The sequence below is a fragment of the Lonchura striata genome, chromosome 10, assembly GCF_050655825.1.
Source record: "Lonchura striata isolate lonStrDom1 chromosome 10, ASM5065582v1, whole genome shotgun sequence".
NCBI classification, from domain to species: Eukaryota; Metazoa; Chordata; class Aves; order Passeriformes; family Estrildidae; genus Lonchura; species Lonchura striata.
The window spans coordinates 7,467,643-7,482,011 of record NC_140712.1 but is presented as its reverse complement, the minus strand read 5'-3'; the positions used below and the strand labels follow the sequence as shown (position 1 = coordinate 7,482,011).

The following is a 14,369-nucleotide window of genomic DNA, read 5'->3' as shown; positions in this document are numbered from 1 at the left end:
GGCAGCTCTGCAGGTGAGGTCTCACCCGCATGGGGCAGAAGGGCAGATTCTCCTGCTTCCCACACTTTGGGATCTGGGGGGTTTTGGGGTCCCCAGTGCATGTGGGTGGGGCGTGTGGAACTTCCCACCCATCAAAGTGTCACACAGTTTGCATCAATTAATATTTAGTATTCGGTTGCTGGAAGGAAATTGTGGTACAACATATTAATTACACAGAAAATGCAGTAAACCTCCCTCTCCTGCTTCCCTAGGCTCTGCTCTTTCACATTTCCCACTATTAATGGCCAGTGCTGTATGTGCTAACAAAGAGAGCTCCAGCTACACAAAGCCACTGCTCCAGGGCCAGCAGAACCACCACCCTGTACAGCAAATTTGAAGATCAGCCTCCAAATTCAAGCTGAGGCAAAAAAAGCTATTGATTTTCCACCAAAATAGTTCCAACCCTTGGTCTCCTATAAAGGTTATCTCCTCTGAGAAATACTTGCAACTGAATTACTTCAAGAAGTCTTACGCAGAAATTATTTCAGGGCATCTAAATGAAAGCAGAGTTTAAAAATCATAATTTTTATCATATGTTTAAGACTTGTGACTCATTGTCTAAACAGAGATACTGAACCATGCACCTTACTACATGTGTTGGACAAAGTCCTACTGATCCAGCTGCCTTTTTACTTCTCTATCACAGGACATTTTGATGGCAGAATTGAAGATAAAAAAGAAAAAAGCTTCAAAACCCTAATAGCATCTTTCTAATGATAATCAGATTCATTATTATTGGTGCCTCTCCTTTATTTTTAATATGAGCAAACAACTTTTAAAAAAAGTATGTGCATCCTAATCCAAAATTAACATGAACTCCGCAGATATTTTTAGAAATAAAGAGTCTGAAGAGCTTTTAGACATTTGACATTTCACAAGGAAATTTTTGCTAAAACAATCCCTAGAAGGTCTTGAATTCAGTATGAGAGACATTGTATAATCTTACAACAACAGTACAGACAAATACAGACGTGTGCTGCCTTAGAAGGAGTTTTTAATATCCCTGAAGCCTTTGGGATTCAAAATATACAAGATCCCATTGGGGGAAAAATCCTGAAAATAAAGAATGACTCTGCATCATGAATTTTGTTTTCTCCTTTTATTTTTTATTTTTTTACCTTCAGTTCTTGCCCAGCAACCAGGACACAGCAGAATCTCACAACAACATTCTCAAGGCCCTGCTGAACTACAGGCAATCGAAAATCACAGATTTGATTAAACCTTGTGGCATTTTGCAAGCCAGGGAAAAGCTTTTATCCAGCAATCACAGGCTGCGTGTTTCGGAGCAGGCACGAGCTGCTCCTGAGGGATTTCCCCGAGAGTCACTGGGAGTCAGCATCATCCATCAACTGCCTGCTTCCAACAGCCCTTAATGGAGTGCAGGGTCCATTAGGCCCAGCTTTGCCAGCTCAAGACTGCTCAGGAGCATGCAGAGAGCAATAAAACCTTGGTGTGATGAGCCAAGAGCAGCATTTTTCAGTGGTGACAGGTGGGTGTTACCAGACTTATATATCTATTATAATGACTCTTTGTTGAAGTACTTGTGGCGGGGGGGGCTTTACATTTTTTGCTCCCCCAAAAAACCCCATAAATCATGTAGAGTTTTAAATCTCGACACATCTAAGCTGAACAACCATCCCTCTGCTCTAGAAGGCCTCTAGATATCCATAATTCCACATGGGACATTCAGCAGCTGCACAGCAAATGTGCTGTGAAACTCCTCTGGCCACACTAAAATCTTATACTGCTGCTGAGATCAGTGCAAAAGCATTGATCAGCAATGCCAGATCTGGAGTTTTTTAAAATAGTCTAGTAAATGACCAAAAAATAGCAGAGTTCAAGGTCTCTACTTCTCTGGGCTCACTTTCAGCTGTTCCACAGACATGATGGTCAGTCAATAGGTCCCTCCTGGCCTCGTTTCCTTCAGCTGCAGGATTTTGGCTAATTCTCCCTCCTCTGCTACTTTTTTTTTCTCTGGGCTGGGTCAGAAACCCTCACTCCCAGGCTCTGGGTTCATCCCTTCCTTCCATCCTCAACACAACCTGTTCCTGTTCTGGCCAAATGAGAAGAAGGATTCAAGTCCTCAACAAACAATCTTTTCCACAATAATTCAGAGATTTAGTCTCATTTCAAGACAGGCAGCAGGAACGCTTCCAGAGCAACTGCTCCAAAGCTTAAATGGAAATAAATTCCCCTTATTCCTTTTTCCCTAGCATTTTTCCAGTTCTTAATTTGGTTGCCTTCAGGATCTGCGCTCAAGAGATACAAGAGATATGCCTTTGGGATGGCCTGCTGTAATTTCTGGGGTATTTGCTGGTCTGCAGAATACTCTACAGATTGTTCATAGAAAGACAGAAACTATAGGGGAAAATCACTGCTGTCTATTAAACTTAATTAAATTGCAGTTGTTAATATTCCATGTGATTCCTATATTCATCTTGTAATGACCATCTTCCTCCAGAATTCAGGAGATACCCTGAAAAGCTACCTCAAAATATTCCTTCATCTCTGAGTATGACAACAAAGCCTCTGCCGTCCTTTGATGGACACAGGGTCCTGGAGCACTGGGTTACTAGGGAATTCCATCCAAACATGATGCTTTCATTTAACAAGACCAAAACAACATGAAACACTTTCATTCAAACAGAAACACCTCAAGTTGGAGATTGATCAAAAATTGGCTTAAATTTATACCTTGATTGAAAACTAAGTTTTGTTTAGGGGCACATCCAAATGTCCAATTCCTGGAAGATCATCTTCACATTAAGAACCAAATTGGTGACATTACCACTATCTGCAAAAGTTTCTAGTGCAGTGAAGTCCACAGAGCCCCTTTTTTGGCATCCTTACTTGCAATAAAAATGTGAGGATTTACTCCTCCCATCCCTGGATACCTGAAACCTGGTCTGCTGGAAAGTGGAGCAATGAAAGTTCACTGGAGAGAAGAGCACCGAGCTCCCAGACTTGGCAAAAGAAATGCAGCACAAAGAACTGAAAAAAATACATTAGGGGTTTTTTTTAGAGAGTCCAGCAGCTCCATATTTTCATTTAATTATTGGGTGAGATGCTACAGATTGTTCTCCAAGTGACCTCTATGGACTCCATGAGGAGATTCCTGCTTCCCAAGTGGGAATTCAGAATCAGCTTTGCTGTCCTAAGCATGGAGAGAGACATTGGCAGTATGTCAGCATGGGGTCACTGAAGGGATCTGATTAAAACACAGCTTATGGTGTTCAAATATATTTAAAAAAGACATAAAATGGGCATGCAGACTTTGAAATGCACACGGAATATATGAGTAAATCTTTACTCTCATGCAGTGTTAGCTGAGGCAAAGCAGCATGTAAAATTTGGGGTACCAAATAACCAGAAAGGGGCAGAATTTCCAACATTTTTAAGTAGGAAAATGACTGGAACTCTAGGAAAGGGGGCACTGTTAAAGCTCTGCTAAAGGGAAACTGCCTGCCTACACTGACCCAGAGCATGAACACTGCCCGTGGCACAGAATAGTGAATTGAAAATTAAAACACACATGCTGAGCATCAGGAAAACCTTCCCAACTGGGCTGCAAGGCCTGATGGAAACCCTCCTGCCAGGAACAGAAATATCCTCTAATTTTATAGTTGGAGTTGTTGAGAACCAAGTCCTGTTATCCCTACATGAGCATTGGACCAGTTCTGCTATCAGGACTTTATTTCGCTGCTAAACCAAACCATAACACTCTAATCCAGGGTGGAATTAAAGCTTTCTTTATCCTGAGTGGGAGATAACACCCACAAGCCCAACAAAATCTTGGGAGATGCTGCAAAATGTCTTTACACCTCTGCATATGATCATCAATTACTCTGTATCCAGCCACAGTCATCAGTAAATAAATCCAAATGCTAAACAGCATAGTTAGGGGAGAAAAAGTTAAACATTATTTTAAATCTCACACTTACATAGACATGATAGCTATGATAAATATGATATCTAAATAAAATATCTAAACTCTCTTTGGAGTAGCATGGTCCCTGGGTGCTGCTGCTCCCCAAAATCACGTGGCAAAGTTCAGAGTTGGGGAGAAAGGGACCAGGGGCTTAAAAAAATTTCAGAGAAGAGGAAATGCAGAGATGAAATGAAACAGGAGATGTGATAAAAATAAAATAAAACCATAATAAATTCCCCATCTGTCTAAAAGCAGAAAACTCATGGTTTAGGAAATTCAAACCAAAAGGTGGTGAAAAGTCCCACCTAAAGATACAGGTTTTACCACGATATGTGAAATTTGTTGCCCTATAACGAGATATCAAAGATACGAATTTTCCCATGATTTAAAGAGGTCTGGAGGGCTTTGGGCATCCATCCACACATCCTGCAAGCCAAAAGCTCTGAAAATCCCTCAGTGTTTCAGTGCCCTGGAGGCAGATGTTTTATCCCACAGGGATATTGCCATTAGTCACAGTGAGACTTGAGAAAGAGCCTCAAAAATAGGATTCACAATCCCCAAGAGCAGCAGAAATCTCCACCAACTCATTCACCTCCTCCTAGGCAGAGCTAGACCAGATCCAGGAGTTTATCTACTCCAGCCTTTCCCTGCTGAGGCATAGGAAAACCTTGTTTACACAATGAAAATTCCCAGATTAAAGTGAGAAATCAACTGAAAAATCCCTTTTCCCAGTGTAACTCCACGTGGGAACATTTCCCATCACACTCCTGTGATAAAAACTCGTGTAATCCAAAGCCATACGATCAACAGGCAGCTACTTTTGGGTGTCTAAATGTATATATTTGGCATAAAAATTCCCGACTAAACAGAAGGGTGTGAAATTCCTCCCTTCTTGCCTTGAACACCATCTGCTTCAGCTTCAGGCTTCTTTTCAAAGTGAGAAACTAGGAATCAACGCCCCTTCCACATCTCTCTCCATTGCTAGCTCAACTCCTCAGATTAAAACAATCCCAAAATATTTTTGTATCGTATCTTAAAAAGGGTTGCTGTTATATGAAAAATTAAAGGAGCTAAACTTCAAAAAGGCTCTTTGCTGGCTATGTATGGACACATTTTCATCCTAAAATCCATCCTGAGGAGCTTGGGAAAATTTGTCCACAGCTGGAAATGACAATAAGGTGTGGGAGAATCTCTTCCCTAAGGATTCCCCCATTCAGACTTGAGCCCAGCCCATGGAGGATTAATTGCTTGTTCAGCAAACAGGCACTGTGAGCCAGGCCCAGCAGAATCATCCCAGTATAAACTGATGAATAAAATGAGTTTGATATGATAAATCCATGGGATGTGGGAAGTTCCTAAATAATTGAGACCAATGTCTGGTCCTTAGTCTGCAGACAGGGTGGATGCCTCAAGTTCCCGACATCCCTCCAGGAAAAGATGCTGAGGCTGATGGTTTCATTTAGGAATGAGGGTTTTTATGCTTGTTCTCAATTTCAGTAGAAAAGGAATTTATAGACACAGACATAAATATAAATATATAACACATATATTTTTTAACCATGTGCTCACAGACACAACTATAAATACTTAACCACATTCTCTATGGGCACATGATCTATAAACAGGTTTTTAAAGCCCCCTCTGTCCATGATAACATGAGGCAGTGCAGGGGAGCTGATGAGCTTTCCCTTGAAGCCAAGGTCCTCCTTGAGATGGTCTCCTTCCAGGTGACTCTTTCAGCAGCTCCTCATCAAATGCCACGTGAATTTGGTTTTATTCTGAGGCTGATGCTTCACCAACTGATAACCTCCCCCCTGCTGTATGTAGGCAAATTTGAATTTATTGGAATTCGGACTCTCCATCGTGAAAGTGTTTTAAACCAGTAGGTTCAGCCCAGAAAATCATGTGCCAGCTCCAAACCATTCATCTCTGAGCTCAAATCAGCTCCCTGAACTTCTGCAGCAACAGGGTTTCGATCATAAATTATAGTTTGCTCTCAAAATGGGCAGAATTAGGTTTGCATGGTTCAGCTGGCAGCACACATACTGCCATGATCCCATGGGCTCCCTCTGCAGAAGCATCTTCTTCCCAAGCTGCCCTTACACAGCCAGGAGAAGCACAGGCCTAACATTGCTGTGTCATCTGCTGGGGGACCAATTCCTTTCATTTCTTGTGATCAAAATAAAAGAGGAAAAGAAATATCTGTATCTGCATCTGTCAGCACCTTGAAAGATGGATCAGAGTTAGGAGATGTGAAGGAACCTCCACAGTGGTCATGGTGAGGACCAGACTGGTCTTTGAGGCTGAACATCTCCCCCTTCCATTCCCACTCCACACTCGTGTCAATGAATACACTCTCGATTCCAGTCCTGCCACAATAAGACCAGTCCTGCCACAATAAGACCATTTTTAGGTTTGTTGAAGTATTTTAGAGGCTTTTAAAGATTTCTTGCTCATCATCTTGCTTAAGAGAGGTCACATTGCACAACTCTGTCCTACGAAAATCCACCAACAGAAACATAGAATGTTTTGCCTGGAAGAGAATTTAAAGATCTGTTTCCAAGATCTTGTGGACACCTTCCACTAGCCCAGGGTGCTCCAAACCCTGTCTGACCTGGCCTTGAACACTTCCAGGGATGGGGCAGCCACAGCTGCTCTGGGCAACCTCTGCTAGGGCCTCACCACCCGCACAGGGAAGAATTTCTTCCCAATATCCCATCTGACCCTGCACTCTGGCAGTGGGAAGCCACTGCCCCTTGGCACTCCAAATCCTTCTTAAACCATCACTAAATAATTTTTTTTTTAATTTCTGGCACAGTCTGTGCATTTATTTAGCCAATACGTCTAAGCAGGAACCAAAATCAGCAGAAAACATCATCTACCTGGAAAAAGGAAGGAACCAGCTCAGAGGAGAGGAAAAAAGCTCAAGGGATCATGGTGACTGGGGAGAGGGATAAGGGCACTGGGAACAAGGACCTGTGAACAAGCAAGGAGCATGGGATGAGGGATGGGCTTGCTAGATAAAGCACTTCTCTGCACTGGGAACTAATTAGAGGTTAAGAAATTCCATATGAGGAGAGTTGTAGCTGGATGACCTTTTAGGTCCCTTCCAGCTCAATCTACTCTATGCTACCAGAGGATATATAAATCATATAAGAGATTAAGATATATCCTGTTACATGTCAAACAGTATATATTATATTTTTATATTTACTGCTCATCATTTGGAGAAACCCAGACACAAGTGGGTGGCAAATGAATCCCCTCAGCCCCAGTCAACAACATCCCTGGACTCAAGGATGCTGTAAGGGCACAAGACAAAGCTCTGGGGGACTGACAATGGCTCCCAAAATCACTGAGCTTGGAAAAGACCTCCCAGACCATCGAGTTCAACTCGTGCCTGATCCCCACCTCGTCACCAGCCCAGAGCACTCAGTGACATATCCAGGAGTGCCTTGTACACCTACAGGGATCGGGGTTCCACCACCTCCTGGGCACCTCCAGTGCCTGGCCACCCTTTCCATGAAGAAATTCCTCCTGATGTCCAACCCGAACCCACCCTGGCACAGCTTGATCAGAGTTGTCCTTCATTTCACTAATGTGCTTTGAAATCCTTCTGCCTTGCAGATACCATTTAAGCAGCTCTCAGCATCCTGACTTTTATTAGTATAATTTATGTGCTCTAAGCATCATCCTCTTCCCCCAAACACAAGTTGCATTTGATGGCATTCTGCCAAATAATAAATCAATAACTTGTGCAGCTTGTTCTTTCTCCACGGGTCATGTGGCCTGCAGCTGGCCAACATTTCTCAAAGGACAGCCGCTCTCTCATCTCCAAGGAAAACAGAAATTTGAACCAAGCCTCCCAGGACTCAATGGTTGACTTCTGCTCGTTGGCTTTTGTCTTCAGAGGCAATAAAGAGGCGTTAACGCCTAACCAGTGATGAGATATAGAAAAAACTGTAGCTGGGAGGAAAGGAAGAGTGTTCCAAGCAGTAGGAGAGAGACACTTCTTCATCATTTATTTTAAATTTAAGTATTTTAGATTGATGCTCTTTAAAATTAATTCACTCCCACATTAATTTCTAAATGTAATATTTAAGTAAGACATCTAAACTCATCTTAGAATGTCATGTTCCTGGGGGCTGTTCCATGTTCTGCTCCTCAGAATCATGAGGTGAAATTCAGAGGTGGCTGGAGGTAGTGACCAGACCTCCAAGACCATCAAATCACACCTCCAACCAAACACCACCATGATTTAGTCCAGGCTATTGGATTTCTCCACCTATTGCACAGGACCAGTAAACCCTATGGACCTCCCTAAATAATCACAGAGTTTTGGATGGCTGAGGAAACATTCCATATGATGCGTTATTCTTATGAAATTCAGTTTTTCAGTCTGAGCAGGCTGAGATTTGCTGGCTGGGACACCAAGCTCACCAGGGACTCCACCAGAACATAGACTTCACTGAACAGACTCCACCAGAAAATAGACTTCACTGAACACCTGAGCTCCTGCCAATTGATTGTACTCCAAATTCTGTAATTTTTTCAGCCTCAACCTTGGCTATTTATGTATTTTTTTAAACAATAAAAGCATGCCCTTGAAACGGAGGTTTGGTGGGTAAGAAAAAGCTGGAGAAAGAGGCAGAAAAGAACTTTATTAGCAAGACCTGTGGGATGAAAAGCTACAGGACGAGTCCTCAAACTTTGCAAAGCATCAGCTGAAACAGGGAAAGTGAGTGAGGTGGGAAGAACCAGATAAGCCTCAGCAGGGATGGGGGAAGACTGGTGAGGATGAAGATTACAAATTTTGGAGAATGGGATACAAAGAAATAAAAACTTGTATTCCTGGCCCTTAAAGTGCCAAAGACCTAGAAACTTGGAGGAAACTCAGATCATGAGTGGTGGTGGTATGGTACTGATGACCTCCAAACTAAACCTTCATCACAGCAATTATTTAGCGCAATGCCCTAAAAAAACCCAAACGACAGAGCCGCTGTATTTTTGGGAGACACCAGGCTGAAGATCAAGGATGCCTTGGTGGTTGTTTGCAAACCACTGGAAATAGTGTCATCTTCAGACAGAAGGTTTAAAAAAAGATTCACCAGACACATTGTATTAGATTTCACCACGGGGGGGAACAAAGGGAATAAAGGTTAAAATAATCCCATGGTTCTCCTAGAGGACTATGGTGAGTATTTGAGTTTCCATAACATCAACAGCATGTCATGGTAACAATTCCACCATGGCTAAATGCAGTTCTGGCAGACAAATTCTACTAGGATTTCAAGAAAAATCCTTAGTGATTATTTAATTTTGCCACTTATTTTTTTGGCAGAAGTGTCCAGGTATCTCAGAAATCTCTTCAGCTTCCTGCAAGCTTTGGAGAGCTGAGGATTCAGAGAATGATCTATCCATTTCAAGTCCCTATCACCAAGACATGAAAGAAACCCTTATAAAGATACAAATACCTCAGATAAATTCACGTTTTGAACTAACAGAACTATTTTTGCTCCCTAGAAACACAATATAAACTCCCTGGTCTTCATTTGTAGACTCATGACCATCATTAAAAAACCTTTGGGCCAGCGAGGAACAAAGAACATTCTTGAAGACCCAAGATCTGAATACGAGTCCTTGAGTTTTCTTTCCATCTAATCCACTCCTCCACATGCAGCTGGAATTCCACAGAAAGTAAATGGTTAAACCACCTAATTCATTCACCCAAGGATCAGTGCTCGTGCAGCTGCACAGCTTACTTGTATTTATAGACTCAAGCTATGCCAAGATGTCTGAGTTTTCTAGCAGCAGAGCTCGCAGCGCTCCAGCTGGGATCCAGGAGGATGACGTGCTCTGGCACTAAGAACTGGAATGGGCCCTTTGCAGTTTGATGGCTCCACAACTGCTCCTCATATCCATACAGCAAACACTGGCTCCAGTGACTTCACATGCCTGACAGATTTCCAGGAGAAAGCGAATTAGCTCTGAAGCTGCTCCAAGAGGAATTAGGGATGGCTGCACTTGGGACCTCTGTGAATCCCCCAGGCTTGGGGGGAGCCCTGACCTGCTAAGAAATCCCAGCCCAATAACAAGAATTTCTTCATGGATGATGACATTTTGGAGGAGGCTGCTGAAACCCCACCTCATGGAGGAATCATCTGTCTCCAGGTTTCAGGAGGAATCCTCCTTCCTTGAGTCTCTTCTAAGAAGTTTTTGGCAATGTTTATAAAAAAATCCAGCTGGTTTGGCTTTGTGATAGTATCAAAATTTGCATTTCTATGGTGGAGAATGGGAAAATAATCCAATTTTTGGAGCATCTATTGAGTAGGGTACATCTGCATACAAAGGCCACTTAAAAACTGAAATTAAATGGCTTTGAGCAGCTCTGCTCTACCTTATTAATCAAAACCAAAGAGATTAAACAGAAACCATCAAACTCATGAACAAACACTCCCTAAGTGATCCACTCAGGGATACATCACTTGTTTTTTAAACATCCTCATATTCAATGCAACATTTTCTTCTGAATTTTCCAATCTTTGAGAGCACTGGAGAAGCCCAAAATGAAACTATCAGGGTTTTTGGGAAGGGTTGGGTTAATTCTGTAATGATGATAAGGAGAGTTCCCCTTAACCTCCCCCAAACAAGATTTCACCTGGAAAGAGGATATGCAGACTGGCATGTAAAAAAAAAAAAAGCATTTTGAAGGTCTCTAACATATTTCCTGTGTTGTACAGCCCAATAATAGTCATCCATCCATGAAACAACACATGGATGTTGAAAGAAACTTCCAGTTTTCTTGTCCTGCTTGTTGCTGGATAACAAATAGAGAAGCCTCCTCCCATCCTTCTAAAACATCTTGTGTGTGTTACCTGCTGGATTGCAGCCTCTCTTTTTGTTCTCTCTTAAGTACATTAATTTGAGGCTGGAAAGTTCTTAACAAATGTAAAGCAAAGCCTAAAGTTCAGCCTTTCCTAATCTGCCAGGGCTACTGAAGGTCATAATGCTCTCAAGTCTGACTTTGGAGAACACATGAGAGCGACATTTCTCCTCCCTCCCTACAAACCAACACTGAAAGGAAAAAATCACTGGAAGATTGGGGTGGCTTTTTGACTAGATACCAAAAAAAAAAACAACTTTTACATGATATCAAAGGGCATGGCAGCATGTCCAGGCAAAGGCAAGGAAGGAATTGCTCACTCCTTGATAAGCCCTTTGAGCACACATCAAGGAGACAACAGAGCAGTGGTTAAGGTCTTCATGATGTTTTTGGAAGCCAAAATGTTTATTTTAAACCAGAAAATGTCTGGCTGGATTTTATTTTACAGGTGGAAGTTTGTCATATGGTCAATTAGAAGTTAAATTGGAATAATTCAGTGTACACTCCTTAACAAAACAGAATTAAAGGGATAATTTCAGAACTTTATCAGGGCCACAAAGTCATGTCAATATTCACTGGCATCAGAGAGTAAATATTTCTGGACTTACCTGTTCCAGTTTAAAGATGTGCTGGTTAAAGTAGTGCTGCAAGCGCTCGTTGGCAAAGTTAATGCAGAATTGTTCAAAACTATTGTTTTCATAGTCTTCAAACCCAAAAATATCAAGTACCCCAATGGATAAAGTCTGCAAGAAAAGTAAGAGTGAGAATTAGAATAAATCTACATAAAGTGGATTATTTGTACACAGTACATAATCAAAAGCACACAGACAGAATTAAATATACTTAATAGTAGGAATTTTACTGGAATTGTTGATATTGTGCCATCTGGAGTCCAGAGAGACAACACATAACTTTAGATACGTGGACGAAAGGGTTTGTTCTAAGAGAAAAGCCATTTGAGAGGTGATTGTTTTCTTATTTACAAACAAATGGCCATCTTTGAAGAAACCTGATGCCTGTTCAAAGTTATTCTATTGGATTTAAGTATTGTTCTTCAGAAGAGAAAAATGGCTTGGAAAACAAAGGGATAGGCTTGGGAAACAAAGGTTTTCACTGTGAAGTCAACCCATGGGAACACACCTCCAAGGTGAGCGCATTGTCCAAGCAAACCCACTCCAGCTGCAAACCTCAAAAAGAAACTCCTACACATCAGGGCTTCCCATGGAAATAATCTTTAGTTCTCCCGGTGAAAACTGAAATAGTATCACAAATAAAGCATCCATCTTGTTTGCCAGATGGATCAGACAATGGACAGAGGTTTGGGAGCATCGAGTCACTCCGGCCTCGCTGAAAGGGGGGAATTAACACAAAAATAATGCTGCTGAAAAAGGGAGTCCAAAGCCCTGACTAACACTTGGCCCTAACTGCTGGGCCCAGCCGTGCCCACGTGATCTTCCCCTGTGACACCTGGCTGTGTCCACAAGGCTCTTCTGCATTCTCGCACCTTTTTCCACCAGCTCCTGCCAGTTTGGGACGAGAGATATGGAAGGACACCTCTGTGCTTCTTTAGTTCATGGGCAAGAAAGGTGTAAAGAGGGATCCATCCCATTTTTTCTTTTGGGAACCCATTGGCAGTATGAGCCCTACATTCTCTGTAAGGACCTTCCAGAAGTTCACAATCCATAACTCATAGTATAAATTGTAGGAACTGGTGAGCTACAGCTCTAAATAGCCTTTTCTTCCCCATCACTTTGATGATTTTTGTGAACCTCAGGCAAAAGCCCCAGGCTTTTCCCCAAATTGAAGAGCCAATGCCTGTTTGGTCTCGAATCTACAATTACCTCTTGAGATGCTCATCAGGATGTGGGTGCACCAAGGTTTCCTATGTTGGCAAAGCGAGATCCATGCTGCAGTGAATTCCCAGCTTGCTTTGCACCCTCCTGGCCCACCCCCTTCCCCACACCAGCCAAGCAAGGAGAGGCAGTGGACCTCTGGCCAGGCACGTGTTGGCCTACAGGTTAGTGCGACCCAACACCTCCTGGCTCAGACTGTGCTTCCTACCCTTGATGGCAGCAGAAATGTGGAACCTTCTTCTTTGTGTAGGTATTGGTTTTCATAAAACTTGAGCCTTCTGCCTGTCAGATGGATTTGGGAAACCCAGAAGAGAAACATGGGGATGTGTCAGCAAATAAACCTCATCCACAGAGGGAGCTGGGGTGAAAACCAAGCTCAAGATACAGTTATTGCTGCAGCTTCCTTGGCTCTACACAACTGTTGTGTTAAACCCCTAAATCATAATAAATGTTAAAAACAAAACTCATACTGTGCCCACCCAGAAAAGCTGCTGTCATCAGAAAGAGCGAAGAGCCTGAAGGACACATTTGGGGAGAGTTCCACCAGCACCATGCTCTGGGATCCAGCCAAAGACACCTCACGCAAATACTCCATTCACCCATTACAAATTATTAAATAATTAATAAAAGAGGTAAAAGCATTAGCACTGGTCAAATGAGCTAAACCTCAAACAGGGAGGAGAAATAACCCCTCCCCTCCACCTCAAAGGGCCTGAGAGCTGCCAGGTGCCCTGGTATTAGTTCTATTGGTGCTACCTGCACTTTGGATTTTCTAAGACTTACTTGCTAAGACCAGCTTAATTTCACTGCCAGGAATATAAACCAGACTGTCCACAGGCCTCTCCACACTCCCTTTTGTCCATTTTCAACACAGCACATAATGTGGGAGGAAAATATTCCTTCTGTGCCTGCCTCCTGACCAAGGAACCACCTACGGCTGGAGCAGGCATGGCTGCCGTGGGCAGAGTGGCCACTCAGCTGTGAGTTGGAGCTTTGTCTGACCTGGACTCTGGCCACTGGCACAGACGAAAACACAACAAAAAAAGCATTTAAGCACAAAGTTAAGTCTTTAAACCATTTTCCAAGAGTTCATTGACTACTTCATCTTTTGTCCAGGCTTTTCTCCCTATTCCAGGGCCAGACGGTCTCTACACCCCTGATGCCATGGCAAGGATGAAGGTCCTTGGCCCCTTTCTCAGAAGTTTGCATCACTTGCCAAAACACCCATGAGAAACAGCTCTTTGACCAGAAGATGGAAATTGGGAACCACTGCACCAAGGACTGAGCCTGGCAGAGGGATTCACATTCAGCCACTGTTTCCCAAGGTCCAGCATCTTCTCCTGCTTGTCCCAATGGATGTGGCAGCCCTTCTGCTCACCAGACAGAAATCTGCCTCATCCTTTCTTAAATGCATCACAGAAGGAATTCCTAAACTCTCTGTATGATTAATGCATCATATCTATATTATCCATGGAAAAAATGATGATGGAAACAGGACAAAGTGACTTTTCTCATCTCCCTTTACATGACCTATGCAAATCCTGATCCCAACCAGCCCACTGCTGTACAAGTTCATCCCTACAACAGACAAGAGTTAAAAAAAAATTCCCCTACATAAAAGTCTCTATTCCACCATATACAAACAAGACTTGGAAGATAAAATGCT

The 14,369-nt window shown here is 42.6% G+C and overlaps 1 protein-coding gene across 10 annotated transcripts in view; it reads right to left on the bottom strand.

Annotated features, from left to right (window-relative positions):
• The window catches only part of MYO9A (myosin IXA), a 172,894-nt gene that overhangs the window by 48,006 nt on the left and 110,519 nt on the right, over positions 1 to 14,369 (bottom strand). For all 10 annotated transcript variants that reach the window (XM_085588568.1, XM_085588569.1, XM_085588565.1 and 7 more), the window contains one exon: positions 11,459 to 11,593. In XM_085588568.1, coding sequence (XP_085444694.1) covers positions 11,459 to 11,593 — 135 coding nt within the window. The remainder of the gene's footprint in view (positions 1 to 11,458; positions 11,594 to 14,369) is intronic.